Source organism: Micrasema longulum, unplaced genomic scaffold (assembly GCF_059751315.1).
Source record: "Micrasema longulum isolate JH-2025_06_02 unplaced genomic scaffold, ASM5975131v1 h1tg000834l, whole genome shotgun sequence".
Classification (NCBI taxonomy): Eukaryota; Metazoa; Arthropoda; class Insecta; order Trichoptera; family Brachycentridae; genus Micrasema; species Micrasema longulum.
The window spans coordinates 355,243-374,871 of NW_028278026.1; the positions used below are offsets into that span (position 1 = coordinate 355,243).

General features: G+C 32.1%; 1 protein-coding gene across 1 annotated transcript in view; it reads right to left on the reverse strand.

Annotated features, from left to right (window-relative positions):
* LOC148278728 (uncharacterized) overlaps positions 1-19,629 on the reverse strand; it is a 195,081-nt gene that overhangs the window by 130,617 nt on the left and 44,835 nt on the right. The window contains exon 2 of the mRNA XM_088230963.1: positions 12,705-13,834. Within this exon, the coding sequence (XP_088087089.1) occupies positions 12,705-13,662 (958 nt within the window). The 5' untranslated portion in view covers positions 13,663-13,834. The remainder of the gene's footprint in view (positions 1-12,704; positions 13,835-19,629) is intronic.

The following is a 19,629-nucleotide window of genomic DNA, read 5'->3' on the forward strand; positions in this document are numbered from 1 at the left end:
GATTCTGGAATATGGAACTGCATAAGTGTTTTAGTTCCTTTAAGGTGGTCCCTCAGAACAGAATTTCACAAGTCCGCGCATGCTCAAATAGAGATCTTTAGTATCTGCGGAACCAATTGACAACCAACACCGACAATTGACATGGAAAATTCATATCAACAATTCAATTAGCAAAGTGGCGACATTATCGAGTCTTTTTTTTAAATCAAAAATTTTGTTCCAAAAACGGAAAAAATTCTAATGTATGAAGCCTATGTAAAATCTAAAATATGTTATATGAAACTACTATGGGGAACAGGAAATCAAAATTACATAAACAAACTAAAAATACAGCAACATAAAATATTAAAGTTAGTATATGACCTTTCCTATCCAACAGCAACTAGAGAACTCTTACGAAACTAAGCAATCAAATATAACTGAACTCTTCAAACTAGAATCGTTAAAATTTATCCATAAATTAGCCACTGATGTAATTGTAGACGAAGAACTAAAACTTTGAAAAAAATATTGTAAACGTGTACACAATACGAGAATATCAGAAAAATATCATATGCAACCTTTGAGACAAGGACAGTCAATAAACCAGGGACTGAAATTATACAATAAACTACCAGACAAAACTAAACTAAAGACTCAGACCAACTTTTCAAAATATGTAATAAATATTAATATCAATAACAGAGTATTAGTAAAATAAATATATAATTTTTGCAAAATAAATGTTATAATCCGTAAGGGTCCATAAATAAATAAATGTTTATTTCATGTTTACCTAGTACCAAATGACTGCTTCCTATTTTTTAATCGAAAACCTCACCGCACGCCCGTGGTATCTTTGTATGAATAAACAAAAATAAATAAGGAAGGCATACGAATTATTTACTGATAAATGTTTATATTCGGTTTATACTTGAAAATAGAAAGCAAATGGAAAAACTTTACAGAAGATTCTTTAAAAGAGCGTTTTTCTGCATTGGAGCACAAGTAAATGAGGCTTATTTAACCTTGGTCGTAATCTCTATGCGAAAGGTAAACTACAGTATCTCCAAAAACCCAACATTTGAGGAGAGACAAATTAGTGATTTTTATGCTTTAAACGTTTAGCATTTTTGATGAGAGGCTTTAAATTAAATTTGTTTTCAAGTATTCATTAATTATTACGGATTCTTAATGCTATAATATTTTCTTTTTAGTTTTTAGACATCTTTAATGGTAGAAACGGAGATATATTTGTTTACCCCTAAATATATTTATGGTACAGCATCAAAGGTTGATGGGTTTCACTGAAATGATGCATTGTGATGTGTTTACTTAGAAATTATCATACTTTGCATTATAACTATAAGAAGGCTGATGATTCTTTGAAACAAAGCTCGGAAACCAAGGACCAGAGACTGACCTTTGATACCTCATGAACGTTTCATAGTCACATTGTCAATGTGAGTCGTTCATCTTCCGAGATGTTGGGATTTGTGACACATAATTTTTAACACTTGGCAGAATTGAATACCATCAAACTTATGCATACAACTTTAGTGTGTACATAGCATTCTGGAGAGTGGTGCGGTGATGTGGGAAGGCTGAAAAAGCTAATTACTCACTAATGGTTGAGAGAAAACAGAAGAAGTTTCTTCGTTACCTCTACATGAGAGACTATGGATACTACCCATTGCAGTACTCATCATTGTTCCCTTAGGTATCCAAGCATACCTAAGGGAACAAGTTTGCGGGCCAGAAGGAGCATTGCCTTGCTTATGATGGCCTTTAAACTTCCGAACGGGTTAATTTACAATCCAAACATTTTGGAGCGCATAAAATATATGTACCGAGAAACTATTTAAGAGCTAGGCGGCACAGACCATTTGTCCTTCCAGAATGCAGGGAAAGATTATCACTGTTGATGCCTGTGGGGAGAATGATTGGTCAGTTGAACAGCCTACCGAGAAAGGTGGATCTTTTCCATGCTGGGATTACAAGTTTTAGACTTTTCCTCTCTAACTATGTATCTTAACGTGTTTTAATGACTTATTCGTCTTTGTTTACTATATTTTATAGACCTTAATAATTTATTGTGTTTTTTTATTATGTTTTTGTAGTTCCCTAATTATATATTTAACCCTTATACTGCTAAACAACGATATATCGTTGTTGTTAATCCCTATCATAAAGTTCTAACTAGACTGATGCTGACGTCATAATCCCCAAAAGGGTAAATGAATTCGGGAACTGCTTGTTGCACTTAACCGTCAGTGGTATAAAACATTTTCAAAACATAAAAATTACTTATTCGACGGGTTATTATTTAGTTTCGTACCTATTTCAGGCCTACAGAAAATTTAATACAAAAATATTTTCTTACGCGCAGTAAAAATTTAAGCATTAAATTGTACAGCAAAGTTTCTTGAAAATGAATAAAAATAATATAAAATATTTTAATGAAAACGAACAACTTTGAACGACGTCACTTGTTCATTCAATTCAATTTTCAATTCAATTTATTTATTTTAAATATAACATATACATTACAAAAATATATTCAATACGTACATATTATAAAAAAAAAAATAATAAAATAAAAAAAAATACACGAAAGAGACTCATGTCAAAGTAGTCGAAGAATCCTGCTCCGGAAAACACCTTCGGATACATGGAACAGATCAATATCCAGAGCGATGTTGTTCAGCATAGCGGTAGCCCTTCCAACAGGCATAACCATAGGCAGGTTGGTCCTGAATATCGGAATATGAAATGTGTGGTCAAATACACATTCCTTCTAGTCTCTAAACTGTTGTAGCCAAGCATACCCTGGAGAAACTCGGTCGGGTAGAGCCAAGGATAATACCCGCACTCTCTCATGTAGAGATATCTCAGAAACTTCTTTTGGATTTTCTCTATCATAAGAGAGTACTTCAGTTCATGTGCCCCCCAAATCATCGAGCCACTCTCGAGTCTACTTCGCACCAAGGAGTTGTATGAATGAATGAATGAATGAATCAACCAATGATAAGAGGGTTGTTTAAGATTTCCGGTTTGCTAATCGTCAATAAACCAATCAACAGAACTAACCGAGAAGAAGCGGAAGAGACCTTGCGACGTCACACGCGGATTAATGTCAGAAATACAAAACTTTAAAAGATCGTAGCGCTGATAATACGATACATAAAAAAAGAAAAAAAAAGCTTCGTCTATTAACAATTTATTTTTTTAAACCACTAAACAACCTCATTATAAATTTACTTGTGATGTTTAAATTCACAGTGCTTTAAAGAAAAGAGAAACGACTAAACACGGGAAACTTCTAGCTAGTCGGGACCTGAAACAGTGATTTTTTTTACATTCCAGAAACAGTGAAATAAAAAATAAATCAATGTCAATAGTAAGATTTTTTATCACTTATATGACATCTGAGGAAAATAATTATATTTGGTGTTTTCCCCGCTATTAAACCCGATTCAGTGATTACGAAAATATTGATGTACTTCCGTAATGAATAACTAATTGTATACTTTACCTTTAATATAAAAATTCTTATCTAGTGAGGTTCCTATATCACCGGAAAACCCCATAATTAAGAATATAAACAAATAAGTAATGAGCCATAAAACATAAAAATAATTCACCATGGAACCTAATGATTGTCAATTAGGAGGTTTGAATATTAAAAAAATCATTTGTTAATTTATTATAATGGGTACCCACAGTAATGAGAAATCAAAATGTTTTAGCTGTTCATTAGGTAGTAAATATTACTCTACTAACAAAACGTAATTATTACTATACAAACTCTATTCTACAAACTATTCTACAAAGAAAACGTAAATGAGGTATATCAGCTCGATATTGATCCAAAAATACTTCAGAAAAAGCTTCTTTGATTTCGTGCTCTTCGTAAGAGTCATATTATAAATTATAATCACTATCACTTAAAAAAATATCATTATTATCTAATTCACTTTCGGAATAGGTTCAGCTGCTAAACCTCTGAGTTTCTCGGCGAGATACTATTATTTCTTTATCACTTTTACTATCCGTTATCATTTTGAATGATATATTTTGTAAATTTATTCATAATAAAAAGGACGCTTTGCAGAGTTAAATTGTTAGTTAAAGTAACAAAGTAAGATTAAAAATATATATAAATGTAAAAAATATGTAATTTACCTCAGCTGTTTGTAATTTCGGCAACTGTTGTCTATCTCGCTCAATCCATTATGCGTGAACTAGCTATTAGTGAAACGGAATATTTTTCTTAGAAGACATATCAATTTGTGAGACAGTTGTACAAAAACATTATTTTTTTAAATTAAAATTGTATTATGACAACTACCAAGAAATAATGTCACTTGGTACATTTACCGGTTTACAAATTTCAAGATATATTTTACTCAATTTTTGTTTAGCATGCATTTATGGAAGTGGTAGGTTTGATAATATATAACAGAGCACTTTGCCCCGCAATCAACAAAAAAACTATCATAATTATTTCGTTTCAATAATAACAATGCGCCTTGAGATTGCAGTACGAGATCAGTTTTGTTTGTTTTTATTTTCAATTTAGAAAGGGTTTACAACCGCTGTACGAAAATTGTCTATTTGCAGCACGAATTTTCTATCTTGCTCACTCCATTGGGTTTGAACTAGATATTTATGAAATGGAAGATTTTTCTTGGAATTGCTATTAATTGATAAAACAGTAGTGTGTTTGGAAAACAACGTATTCGATGAAATATTTTTGAAATGTATAAATAAGAGGATTTCTGATTAGATTCTTGAAAAACTGCGTAGCAGCGTAAGGGTTAATGTACATTGTAATTGGTAATAGTGCTGTATTGTACATTTAACCCTTACGCTGCTACGCAGTTTTTCAAGAATCTAATCAGAAATCCTATTATTTATACATTTCAAAAATATTTTATCGAATACGTTGTTTTCCAAACACACTACTGTTTTATCAATTAATAGCAATTCCAACAAAAATCTTCCATTTCATAAATATCTAAGTCAAGCCTAATGGAGTGAGCAAGATGGACAACTCGTGCCGCAAATAGACAATTTTCGTACAGCGGTTGTAAACCCTTTCTTAATTGAAAATAAAAACAAACAAACTGATCTCGTACTGCAATCTCAAGGCGCATTATTATTATTGAAACGAAATAATTATTATAGTTTTTTTGTTAATTGCGGAGCAAAGTGCTCTGTTATAAATTATCAAACCTACTACTTCCATCAATGCATTTAAAAAAAAAATGAGTAAAATATATCTTGAAATTTGTTGCAACAGATAGGAAAAACATTTTTGCCAAGGGAATATGGAAGTCTAGGCATTTACAGGACTTATGATCTGTCATTGGCTGGTTTAAATTACCACTTTACACACTGCGAGATATTCACTATTCTGGGTATGTCTACACATACATATTCATGATTATTTTTACATTACCTCAACTCTTCCATCTGTTGACTTTTGCAAACTAAAAGAGCTGAAATCTTTATTGATGTCGGTAAGTTTCATCTGGATAAATTATTTCACCTCCTAGGTAATGCCTAAAATTACTTTAAATTTTTTATGCAAGTTATTTCAATCAACAATATTTTGAGTATGTCTAAATGTTTGTATGGAGTTATTTAGATTGAAACCTAAAGGTAACCGGTAAATGTACAAAGAAGTGATATTATTTCTTGGTAGTTGTTATAATATAATTTAAATTAAAAAAAAATATGTTTTTGTACAACTGTCTCACAAATTGATATTTCTTCTAAGAAAAATATTCCGTTTTGATAATAGCTAGTTCACGCATAATGGACTGAGCGAGATAGACAACAGTTGCCGAAATTACAAACAGCTGAGGTAAATTACATATTTTTTACATTTATATATATTTTTAATCTTACTTTGTTACTCTAATTAACAATTTAACTCTGCAAAGCGTCCTTTTTATTATGAATAAATTTACAAAATATATTATTCAAAATGATAACGGATAGTGAAAGTGATAAAGAAATAAGAGTACCTCGCCGAGAAACTCGGAGGCTTAGCAGCTCAACCTATTCCGAAAGTGAATATGACAATAACGATATTTTTTTAAGTGGTTGTGATAATAATTTATAATATGACTCTTACGAAGAGCACGAAATCGAAGAAGCTTTTTCTGAAGTATTTTTGAAGGATCAATATCGAGCTGATATACCTCATTTACGTTTTGTTTGTAGAATAGAGTTTGTATGGTAATAATTACGTTTTGTTATTAGAGCAATAATTACTATCTAATGAACAGCTAAAACATTTTGATTTCCCATTACTGTGGGTACCCATTATAATAAATTAACAAATGATTTTTTTATATTCAAACGTCCTAATTGACAATCATTAGGTTCCATGGTGAATTATTTTTATGTTTTATGGCTCTTTACTTATTTGTTTATATTCTTAATTATGGGGTTTTCCGGTGATATAGGGACCTCACTAGATAAGAGTTATTATATTAAAGGTAAAGTATTCAATTAGTTATTCATTACCGAAGTACAATATTTTCGTAATCACTGACTCGGGTTCAATAGCGGGGAAAACACCAAATATAATTATTTTCCTCAAATATCATATAAGTGATTAAAAATCTAACTATTAACATTGATTTATTTTTTATTTCACTGTTTTTGGAATGTAAAAAAGTTCAGTTTCAGGTCCCGACTAGCTAGAAGTTTCCCGTGTTTAGTCGTTTCTCTTTTCTTAAAAGCACTGCGAATTTAAACAACATAAGTAAATTTATAATGAGGATGTTTAGAGGTTTAAAAAAAAAATGTTAATAGACAAAGCTTTTTTTTTCAATTTTTATGTATCGTATTATCAGCGCTACGATATTTTAAAGTTTTGTATTTCTGACATTAATCCGCGTGTGACGTCGCAAGTTCTCTTCCGCTTTTTCTCGGTTAGTTCTGTTGATTGGTTCATTGACGATTAGCAAACCGGAAATCTTACACAACCCTCTTATCATTGATTGATTCATATGAACAAGTGACGTCGTTCAAAGTTGTTCGTTTTCATTTAAAAAAAATTTAATGATTTTTTATTCATTTTCAAGAAACTTTGCCGTACAATTTAATGCTTAAATTTTTACAGCGCGTAAGAAAACATTTTTTGTATAAAATTTTCCGTAGGGCTGAAATAGGTACGAAACTAAATAATAAGCCGTCGAATAAGTCATTTTTATGTTTTGAAAATGTTTTATACCACTGACGGTTAAGTGCAACAAGCAGTTCCCGAATTCATTTACCCTTTTGGGGATTATGACGTCAGCATCAGTCTAGTTAGAACTTTATGATAGGGATTAACAACAACGATATATCGTTGTTTAGCAGTATAAGGGTTAAGTAAATAAACCAGTAAATCCAAATAATTTTTTTCCCGCGATAGAAAAAAACACTATTTTGTAATTAGTAAAATAAGTGGTATTTATTCATTCTAAGATTATATTTTGTAAGAATAATTTAGTTTTATGTTTTTAAATATTCCAATGTTAAAAGGGTGCCTATATATCCACAATACGTTTTAATTTTCAAAAAATTATTATCATGCAAAATCTGTTTAGATTTTTGATAAACCAACCAATTATTTTATCTCAGGAAATGGCCAACCCTATTTCATGTTTTTTGTTGTTAAAAATAAGCAGTAATGCTAATAACACAATAGCTAATACTGTAATATTTTTCTGTATAACATATGATTAGGAGGTTTTTTTAGTACTGCATGTTTTCTTACTGTTTTTTTACCTCTAATGTGGAAAGGAGTTACAATAATAAAATAAGAACGAGGAAATTTAATGGGTTTTTTTAATATCTTTCATTGGTTAATTGACTATTTAACTAAGTCAAAGAAACATTTTATCATAAAAAAATTAAAATTAAACAACTTTGTTTTTAACCACTATTTTGGTGTGGTTAAAAACAAAGTTGTTTTATTTATATTATTATATTGAATAACCGCAAAGTTAGTGCTTCAAATATAAACTTTAAAATATTTTATCATTTCTATGTATTATCAGCGCTATAATTTTTTGAAGTGTTGTTTTTCTGAAATTACTCCGCATGCGACATCTCACGTTCTCTTCCGCTTCTTCTCGGTCAGTTCTGACGATTGGTCTATTAGCGTACCGTAAACCGAAAATCTTTCACAACTCTCCTATCATTGGTTGATTCATATGAACAAGCGACGTTCAAAGTAGTTTGTTTTCATTAATATATTTTTTATCATTTTATTTCATACATTTTCAAGAAACTTTGCGGTGGAATTAAATGGTCTTATTTTTTTTATTATATAAATAAAAGACGAGTGATACTTTAATCCACAAATTTGGAATACCCAATGACTGGTTTCGTCGCTTTCGCGACATCTTCGAGACTGGTATCTTCATTAAGGAGTTCAATGTATTTATACAAAACAGAGGTAAGGATAGATAATTCAAAGTTATTTGAAAGTAAATTAAATAAAGTATTTTTTATCTTAAGGATCATTATCAAATTTTTTTTTCGGGTTAACTAATGAGTTTATATAATGCTATTTTAATGAGTTTAAGTATTTTATTTTATTTTTATTAAATTACAATGAACTTCCATCAAGAATTTTCACTTACAAACTTAAAAGTCTTATTTTTACCGCGCGTGGGACAACATTTTTTTATATCCAATTTCCCTCTTTCTCTTTGTTATTCTAGAGATTAGAGGCTATTTACCTCGCAATGGAGGACAAAAATTTAGTTTCGACATAATAATAACTGAATTTCGTCATATTTGGAATTACCGTAGTTTACCTCTCGCATGCACATATTACTCGAATGATATTATATATTTGAAAACATAGTATATTAGGTGTTATTAATAATAACCTTTTGTGGGAGGCACGTTAGCTAGTAGACAGCATTGATTTGAAAATAATTATTAATCCATCATTCTTTAACACCAATGATTAATGGGATTATGTTTGATTACAACATTTGAAGGACGAGGACTTGGTAATGGTAAGTGGCTGAATTAGAGTGGAAATATTGAGAATTGGCTCTGCCATCGAACATACGAGCGATTATTAAGATACAAACACCTAAGATCATGTTATATTATTTATTCACGAAATGCTATTTGCATTTTAACACGGCGGCAAAACTTTTACAAACGCGAAGAAGTTCCTTAATCAGGTCACAGCCAACTATCTTGTCAGATTTAAAAAAAAAGAATGTTTTACTAATAATATTTCGTAAATCCCTAACTTTAAAATTTTTCATTTTTTGAAAAAATACGCACTATCCTGGATTCAAATTTAAAATATTAACACTTTTTTTCAATGATATACGTATTTTGTTGCCCTTTAATTATAGGAATATTTTATGTTTTTAATATTTTTTAATTACACTAAAATAAAAAAATACCTCCTAATCTTTTACAGAATACTTTATTTTCTCTTTCTTATATTATACAAAAATATTTTACCTGTCTATTTATTTAAGGAGCAAATAATTCATAAACATTTCTTGTATACTAACTATCTGGGAAAATTGTCAATCGTTCAATGAAAGCAAGAGATTTGGGTGTACTGATGGATGATAAGCTTTTATTTAGAGATCACATAAATACAATAGTAGATAAGGCGTACAGACTTCTAGGCTTTATCTTACGAATCTCCAAGCCATTCTCATCACCAAATACATTAAAACTTCTTTACTATACTTATGTGCGAAGTCAACTCGAATTCGCTTCATTAGTATGGTCCCCTCAATATAATGTATATATTAATCAAATTGAAAACATTCAAAAGAAATTTATAAGGAGCCTGGAATATCGTTTTGGTAACATTGAAAATGATTACGGCGCATCTTTGATCAATTTTAATATAGAATCACTACAAAAAAGGCGCCTTAGATATGATTTAATTTTTCTTTTCAAAATTCTCAATAACATAGTTGATTCGCCGTATCTTTTACAAAATATTGGTTTCCGTTGTCCTCTTCGCTATACTAGATTAAATTCCCTTTTTTATGTACCAACTTGTAAAAACAATTATACCTCGAATGCATTCATTAGACGTACCTGTAGAAATTATAACGGACTCAGTATTGATGTAGACATTTTTAACTGCACGTTGCATTTGTACAGAAAATTTCTTCATGGGGTCGATTATTTGGGATAGTTGCTGAATGTACATCTTGAGTGGTTAATGCTATGTATATGTGCCGCATGTAATGTATATGTTTGTGTGTGTTTTATATGTGCGTTCATGTGTGTGCGTGGATGGCTCGGAGTGTACATTCGGTATTTTTATTTATTTTAATTTATTACCTCCATGGAAAACGCAAATGTCAACAATTATCCTTTTTTCAGTTAAAATTCTTATTTATTTTTTATTTTTTGTCACATTTAATGTTTATATCTTTTTAATTTATGAAAACTTAATTGGTCTTTTTATGTTAAAAAAATTGTTGTTTTTAATACTGATTTTGTATGACTGTATGTTTTCTAAATAAAATAAAATAAAATAAATACCCACGAACAGGCCATGTCTTTGTGGGATTTTTTGTTTACTATTCTTACTGTTAATATGTATTTCATTGCCATGTAATTATTCTTTATTTTTTGAATTTTTACCTCTTTTATATATTGTAAAAAAAAACAAAAAACTATTTACAAAAATTTAAAAAAAGATCCTTAGCACAATTACGTTTCGTACTTTAATGAAGTATTTTATCTTTATTCATATATATAATACATAATGTAGTTCGATACTTAAAAAAACCCGTTTATTAGATACATATTTATTGGACGGACCTACAATAAAAATATAATTACTAAATAAAAAAATACTTTTTATTTTTTATTGTCCTGTTATACCATGAAACGCTTGAATTTTAATTTTGTACCTGTCATGTAAAAGCCGTCTTGGCGTATATAATAAATAAATAAATTTAAACAATAAGCCTTGATATAAGTAAAACCTATGAAGATGAAAAAATTATCTCATCTAAAGAAAAATAAAGCCTCAAAATTTGAATAAATGCTAGAGTTCAATTCGAGACTTTAATTCACGGTCTAGTCTTATCGACCAATTCGACGATGTTTCTTACGTCGAAACCCGGTTGTATGGAAATATTAAAAAGTCGTCTTAAATAAAAATTACACGTTTCACTTTTGACGTTATGTTCTTCTCACGTCACATTATAAAATTAAAAGACTCTTCCTTTGCATTGGTATATTTACATACATAATAAATATATGTGCAATGACGTATGAAGTTTTTTTATTTTTCAAACATTAGAGTAAAAGGGGTCTAAAAAGTAGCATTTTGGAATACATTGAACGTAAAAATTATTTTAAAAAAATATTCCTACTTTTGGCCCTCAACCGAGGTTTGAAGTTTATCACAGTCTAAACATTTTGTTAATTATCTATATTGATAAAATTATTTTTTGTTATTAAAGATATAATTTAATCACATTATAAATTCGAAAAAGTATTAAGACTACCGAAATGCAAAAAGTTTACACTCCGCGGAACTGATTCCGTTGAGCGCCTGAAAACAATGCTACCTATTTATTACAAAACAAAGTGCAACTCCCGCCTTTAGATGCTTGTTTAATAAGGTTTAATGCACATTATAAAATTTAATTGGACTGATTTTCTACTTAAATACGAAATGACAGCGCAGGTTAAGCGCAAAAAAAACGACCTTTTCGAAAACTTGAAGCTCTAGTTGAGGGCCAAAAGTAGTATCGAATATTTAAAAAAAATATTTTTTGCATTCCGAGTAATCCGCAAGGCAACTTTTTAGATCCCTTTCATTTCAAAATTCGGAAAAAAATATCGACCCACCCTAATGTACAACATTTTCTTAAATGACACATTGTTTTTTTATGAAGCTATCATTAGTTCGTATATTTTTTTAATATTTTTGCTGATATTTTATTTATGCCAGCATGATTCATAAACCACACGGCAAACTGATCTTCCGAATGACTTGCTTTAGATACTTCTAATAATAATTGGAAGATGAAACATCTACGTAACATTGCAACACGCGTAATAATAGGAGCGATGTTACGAAAGATAATGAGAAAACACGTGTGTATCTTTTGCAGAATATTATGTGCTACATAACTCGAAGGCCATCCTCTAAAGATGTCTAGAAAACATTAAAGAATAGATAATCTGATACACACAAGACTTTTGTCGATAACTGAAGGTAAGGTGATAAAGGATATCCTCGTATTTAGTAACGCTCTGTTACCCAAAACATTCGCCAGTCTGAAAACAAAGGTCGACCTTAACCCCAATAGTGAAAGCAAATAAGTGGTATACTGGCGACGAACCATAAAGCTACTCCCTCTGCTCAGTACTCAGTACTCAGTACCACTCAACCTACGGGTGCAAGCCACCAGCCCGATCGGGCGATGTGTAGGAAGAACTACATTTCATTATCATTGTAAAAGTTGGGCATTTCTGACAGCCAACGTGACACGGAATTCGACTTGTAAACGTAAGTGACAATCAATATTCTGATCCGTTAAAATATACGGCGCCGAACGACTACGTATTTGTAATAGAGAAAATATCATATTTCACAGCTTAAGCCTTAAGCTTGTGTATATAAGAGAATTCGTTAGCCACTAAATGCATGTGAAATGTACAGATAATGATGAAGTATATATAAAAAGTGCTCTCACCCATTTCGGAAACTCTTCTTCGTCTCTTCACCGGCACCCTCTTGACTGCTGAACCTGGTAGATTTTCCAGCTCATTTCCCAGCTCTTGAGAGATGTGCTGTCTCGCGAATTTGATCATCGGCTCTCTGGACTGCTCCTGGAATATCCTGGTCAGCTCGGCGTTTATGTACCCCGGCTTGAGAGTGGCGGCCGCAGTCAGCTGATCCGTGAAAGACTTGATGCCCTCCTTGAATCGGGCTTGTATTTCTTCGTTGAGCATCTCGATGGCATCCTTGTGTAAAGAAATGCTGGAAGGCAAAGATTTGACTAAAAACTCACGCGCGATTCTGTCTTTCTCCGTATCGTCGCATTTTTGGGCTTCAAGTTCTACCGCGCATTCCTCGACCGGTTTAATATTATTTTTAACATCTATTTCGTCGAAAACACTATTTTTAATATCACTGTCGTTTAAACTAGAATTATTATTTACTTTCGTTGTTACTACTTTACTATTTTTATTTTGTTTTCTTTTAATACCCTGACTTCGTATCAGCACACTATCACTGGTTTCACTTTCAGATTCGCACTTTGGGCTTAAAGCTTTTTCGGGAGCACTTATTTTATCACCAAGTTCAATTTCCGGCTTCGAATCGAGCGCTGGGATATTATCGGGAACATCACGCGATAAATCATCCGGAACATCCGACTCTTTCGTCGCTTCATCTTTGTGTAAACTGTCGGTGGAAGGATGCGAAAAGGTTCTCTTCAAGTTGCTCTTTCTATTGTGTTTCGGTTTGGCAGAGCCTTCCGAGAGGGACCTCTTGCATTCCGGTTTATTTCCCGACTGGTTCGCTTTTCCATTTGAAATATTTTGATTCGTCACTATGGAGTTGGAAGGGGAGAGAGATTTTTTTCTAGAGTTGCGCCTCTTGTTGGCTTTTTTTGTCTTCGCGGACGTTTGATCTTTAGAATTCTGCATGACTTCGTATTGTGGAGTTTCGAAATGGCAAACATCTGTTATATCATATTATCCCTCGATCGGCGTGTTGCGGACTGCGCGAGTCTTCACATCCTTCGAGGTCGAATCGTATTTTCTCGGTTGTGCGGTCGAAGTTCACGCGACCAGCAATCGAGTCGTTGGGTTCCGCAGTCTGCAAAAACAATACAAAATTAGCGACATAATAAAAGCGCGAGCTGAGATAGCATGGTAGATCGTAATATTTACGCTGGCTATAATTAGCGAGGAGATAAGGCAGCGACGGCTCTACGGGCGCGGGCGAGGCAGAAGGCAGTGTTTACACTGACAATGTTAGGTACAGAATGAGTAATGAATGAGAACGTACGAACTCACATGCGTTCGCAGTAAGTTCACACCTGCAAGTTATAAAAGTGCAGTTTGCAAGTAAAATCAAACCACTTGATAGAAAGGCGCGTTGATTCTCCGCACATTATGATTCAGTTTGTCGCGGAATATAAAGCATCGAGATTGGATCAGATCGCTTACGAGATTAATGGCAAATATGTACTGAGTAAAAAAAAGGTATTCAAATAATGGCCGAAAATTATAAGATACACAAGTGTATTTTAAATATTATGACACATTTAATAAATGAGTCAAGTGATACAATATTACTCGCAAACGTCATTTTTATGTGTGTAATAAATAACATTTTGATGGCTTATAGCGTATACCGAAATTAACACGATTTATAAAATAGATGACAGATACCACATGTTTATATTATTTCATTTATACCTAATAAAACGATATATAAATTCACACTTTTTAGATAACGCAAATACATAAAATGATATTTCAACTAAATTACTTTCAAAATTAATTTTATGTTTAGTTTAGAAGGCAAACATAAATGTTTTGGTAATTTTTAATATCTATGAAAAGATCTCTAATTTTTACGTACTTACAGAATTATTTCAGTGTTAATGTGCTTTTTTTTTAATAAAAAAGGAAATATTTGCGTTCTTATTATTTACCCAAATATTTCGATTTTTGGGACCATTGTCAGCGAATTGTAAATAACTCACTATAAGAAAATGTGAATGAAGTTGGGGTAGAGTGGGATTCGAACCTCGGATTTCTGATCCAGGAGTCCGCAACACTAGCCACGGGACCGCAACCTGATTCAATAAGTTTATTTTATTATTATTTTGTTTATTGATGTATCATAATATTTATAAGTAAATGTATTAATTTTAAAACAGAAGAGTACCAACTTAACATGGAATTTTCTAAGAAGTCGGGAGAAGAAAATTAATAATTGAGCTATCGTAAAATTGTGTATTGTATGTATAAAATAAATAAATTTAAGTGTAATTAAAATTTAGAGAGATCTGTCAAATTAGTGATGGTAAATATTTTATTATTTCGATAATTTCGGTTTTAAGGGCGAATGCAATTCGCAACTTGTGCTTATTAATTGTTTGATGCTAATTTTGTTAAAATTATAGATATAAAAACAGATTTAAATAGCTTCTTTTCAAATGAATAGAATATACTTTTATTATAGTTTTGTCATCTTTAGTGACAAAAAAATGTGTTTGATAATTATGTTAAGTAAATAACAGCATTGTTCGATACTGTTCCTGGCCGATTACCTTTCGTTCCCATCCTTCCTTTGACCCATCCTTATGGTACCTACCTAACATCAAGATAGAAGATATTCAAAATTAGAAGATTCGGATTTAGAACAAAAACAAAACAACATTTTGACTTGACATAAAATTGGATAAAAAGTGGTTGGAATCGTCGCGCGTCGAGGAAAACATTGTTATATTATAGTTCATTTGTGATCCAGTGCCAGAAATTGAAGAACATTAAGATTATATTAAAGGTAGGTATCCACTCCATGTACCTATTCCTTTCTCAAATATTTCCCAATTCACAAAACTGAATGAAATTCGATTTTCATTTACGGTCTGCCCTTTCGTTAACAAATGATATTTGTCATGTTCTTCCAGTAGCTTTTATTTTAATAAAAAATAAAATGTATACCCACACACAGACCATGTCTTTGTTGGATTTTTTTGTGTTAATGTAATAGTTTTTTTGTATTTGTAACTTATGTATACCTTTTGAAAAATGCAAAGGAAAACTTATAATCAATAAAAATAAATTTAAAAATATTTATAACTCTGAAGATAATAAAACCCGTAAACTAAATGGTGGATGGCATAATAACTCCCACAATAAGACTATCAACAATGGACTGGATTCAACTCCCTGGGGAGCTATTAATATTGACATATTACAACAGAGATAAAGAAACTTTTAGAGAAGGTAATATAGAAGTCTTGGCATTTACATGGCTTATGACCTGTCATTGGCTGGTTTAAGTGGCCACTTAACACACTGTGTAACATTCACCATTCTGCCCATATTTGTGGTAATGCATTAAAGATGTTAGGTTTTGTTCTGCGTACTGTCAGGGTTTTCGAAAATACCCGCATACTGAGAACTCTTTACAACTCCTCGGTGCGAAGTAGACTCGAGAGTGGCTCGATGATTTGGGGGCCACACGAACTGAAGAGAATACTTATGATAGAGAAAATCCAAAAGAAGTTTCTGAGATATCTCTACATGAGAGAGTGCGGGTATTATCCTCGGCTCTACCCGACCGAGTTTCTCCAGGGTATGCTCGGCTACAACAGTTTAGAGACTAGAAGGAATGTGTATTTTAACTACACATTTTTATCGATTGTTGCGCGGTATGATGTAGATGCCAAGACTTCTATATTACCTTTTCTATGATGTTTTTTTTTATCTTTGTTGTAATAGGTAAATAATGTAAGAAGTGAGGTGCTGCAGAATAATTCCTAGTGGGTGCTCAGTATCCCGAGGAACAGTAAAGTGGAACATAGACAATGGAAGTCTATGCGGAAGTTCCCCTCATGATGGGAGCAATTATAACAGCACCGTTTGGTAGCATTCCTGCGATACTTATTTTTTAATAAACAGCCTGGGAAATTGGCGGTGGCGCACCGCATCAGTGATCTGAGAGCGAATATGTACCTACCTATGCAATATGATATGTAATACGAACGGGACCAGAAACAATTTCATTTCGCTTCTTCTCAAACTTCACTGAACTACGCAGCCCCAGATCAGCCATTAGATTAGATCTTAACTCATACCACCGGAGATGGGTCCGATTAGACTCAATAGCACCGAAAATTATCAATTACGTGAAAAGTTATTTTTTGCGACAATTTTAGCGTCTCTACAAGATGCTGATCACCGCGTTACGAAGTGTGCGCGCGGAGAGAGTGTATCTGAAGGATTTTGGTGCGTTTACATATTTTGAATCATAATAAAAAAGAATCTTGAGAAGTCGAACACAAAACACTAGTACATATTTTTCTCCTGAACCAGAGCATATTTTGATGATTAAGTAATATTGAAAACCTCACAAAAAATGTCTAGTAGACGACTTTTAAAACTGGGTCTAATCTGACCCATTGCCGCCACACGCATACTTTTTTTTGAGCCAGCGGACTTAAAGAGTTGATATATAATATTTTTAAAATCTGGTTTTCTTAAAAGCATGACAGGCTCTTTAGCATAAAAGCACTCTGCCGATTTGAAACTAGAGATGTGCGGTTAGAATTGGTCAGAACATTGAGATCACGATCCTCGGCAACAACTCGGAAAAGATATGTATAACCCAATTTGATGAAAACCGAAGGTCATTGCGGTACGGAGACGAATATTGAAATACTTTTAAAAATGCACGCGGAGAATTCTCGCGTACTTAGAATGTTTCATGAAATGACCAAGAAAAGGCGGGCAAGGGGAATGTCTTGTGAATGAAGTGGACACATACAATTTTTGACAATTTAAAGATCTGGAGAAAAAGATACATGGCAAATGCCAAAAGTGAGGTGACCTTAAAACTACAACATGACTAACACTGCGAAAAACATTCATATCTTCGGAGACTCGTTCAGCGTTTTCAAGATTAGGGTTTTTTTGGTTTAAAAAAAATATTTTTTTTAATTAATTTTTATTGTATTTTTATCAAGTTTTGGATAGACTGCAAGAAATTACTTGAAGCAATAAGTCCGCCATTTAACTATATATACCTTTGTACCCGGCAACTACACGTGGACCGGACCATCTTCTAGGAATTAAACAAACAACATGTGTTTGCACTTGTGCGACAGTGACTAGTGACTACCCAAAATTTTATGAAATTTACGAAAGCTACCCTCGGATATTTTTATCTGTTATATGATCCATAGTGTTGAAGTGCTTTATCTGTTTAGTTTTTTTATTGTTTACTTTTTAACACGAACACTTTACAAATTTACTATTATGCACAATGTTTGTTTTTGTAAATTTATTGATAATTTTAAGTGGCCAGAATTTCACTCGTCCGACGATTAGTAATCTAGCTTCAATAGGTATATTTTATATAAATTAGGACTATCAAATATCTTAATTTAGTAAATGAGGTCTAGAATTCCAACCGTTCATGAGCTCAGTAGCTGCAAGACTTGTTGTAATCTAACTTCTATTTTTATAAATTGCTTTTTTTTTTTTAAATATCACTAAATCTCTAAACTTCATTGTCAAATAAAAAATGTAAAAAGGGGCTAGATTTCTTATCATCTATGCGCTCTGTAGCTGCAAGACGTGCTGTAATCTAGCTCCTGTATATCATAATTGGAGACGAGGAACAAGAATCCCAACCGTCCATGCGCTCTGTAGCTGCAAGACGTAGTGGGATATTTATTTATTGTACAGCGCCCTTGAGGTGATTTTCACAAAAACGGCGCTATATAAATTATCCAAATATAAATAAATAAATATATTATGTTTAAAAAAGATTTATTATTATTGTAACATTATTTACCACAGCGTTTTTAAAACACGGCTTTAAAATTAGAAAATAAATACTTGTTTAATATTAACCTTTTTTCTTTCTTTTCTTTCTTTGATTTATATCTCTAAAAAATAATAAAAATTCTAGAAAACATAAAAAATCTCAATGTACCTAGATCTCTACTTATTTATTTAGTTTTTACAATAAATAAATCGTTGATTTTATAATGTTCTTTGTTAGTTTTCACTCAATTTATGTATTGGCTAAATAAAATGACACAAGCAACAACAAATAATTTAATACGCCTTGAAAATTGAAGTTGATAGATGACAGTTAACAATATAGCAGTGGGACGCGCGCGAAAATATTGACTCAAATATTGGTTGAAAAAATAGGACGTGTCCTATGTTTTTGGAATTTGACTTCGTCATATTTCAGCCAATTTGAGTATTAACGACGGATCAAATTCTGCACAAGTTCTTGTACCATTTACTGACCAATATAATACGGGCTTTAAGCATTTAAGCCTCGATTATGATGGGAAAATAAAGACGTCATACCTTCACCCTGACGGTATAGTTGAAGATAAATTCCCTCTAGCAATTATTAAGACATACTACTGACCCCCCACCTTCAAGTTTTGGGTAGGTACATCGATATGAATCAAGGGGAAGCGTACGTCACGGTACACATATCTACGCTCTAAAATTACATAGCTTCAGTATAACGTCATAGTTGAAGATAAAAGTCTCCCGACCGACTACAAAAGTATAGTACCGATACCCTACCATCAAGTGTTGATGTAAGTACATCATTTTATACCAACGGTTTTAGAACCCCTCGATACGTTTATCTACGCATTAAAATTGTCAAAAATTTATTTCCACCGAGCAATTTTTCCTTTAATTACGATTTATTAAAAATTTTAATCGTTTTGAGGTTGGGACTTTTTTTCTTAAAAGCCTTGTAATCGCTGGGTAGATAAATAGAGACGATCGTTTAGCATACCGTCTTGGTAATTTTCAAAAGTCATAAAAATCATGTTCAAGCGAGCATTTTTTGCTAGAATTGGGACTTATTGGATTTATAATCGATTTGAAGTG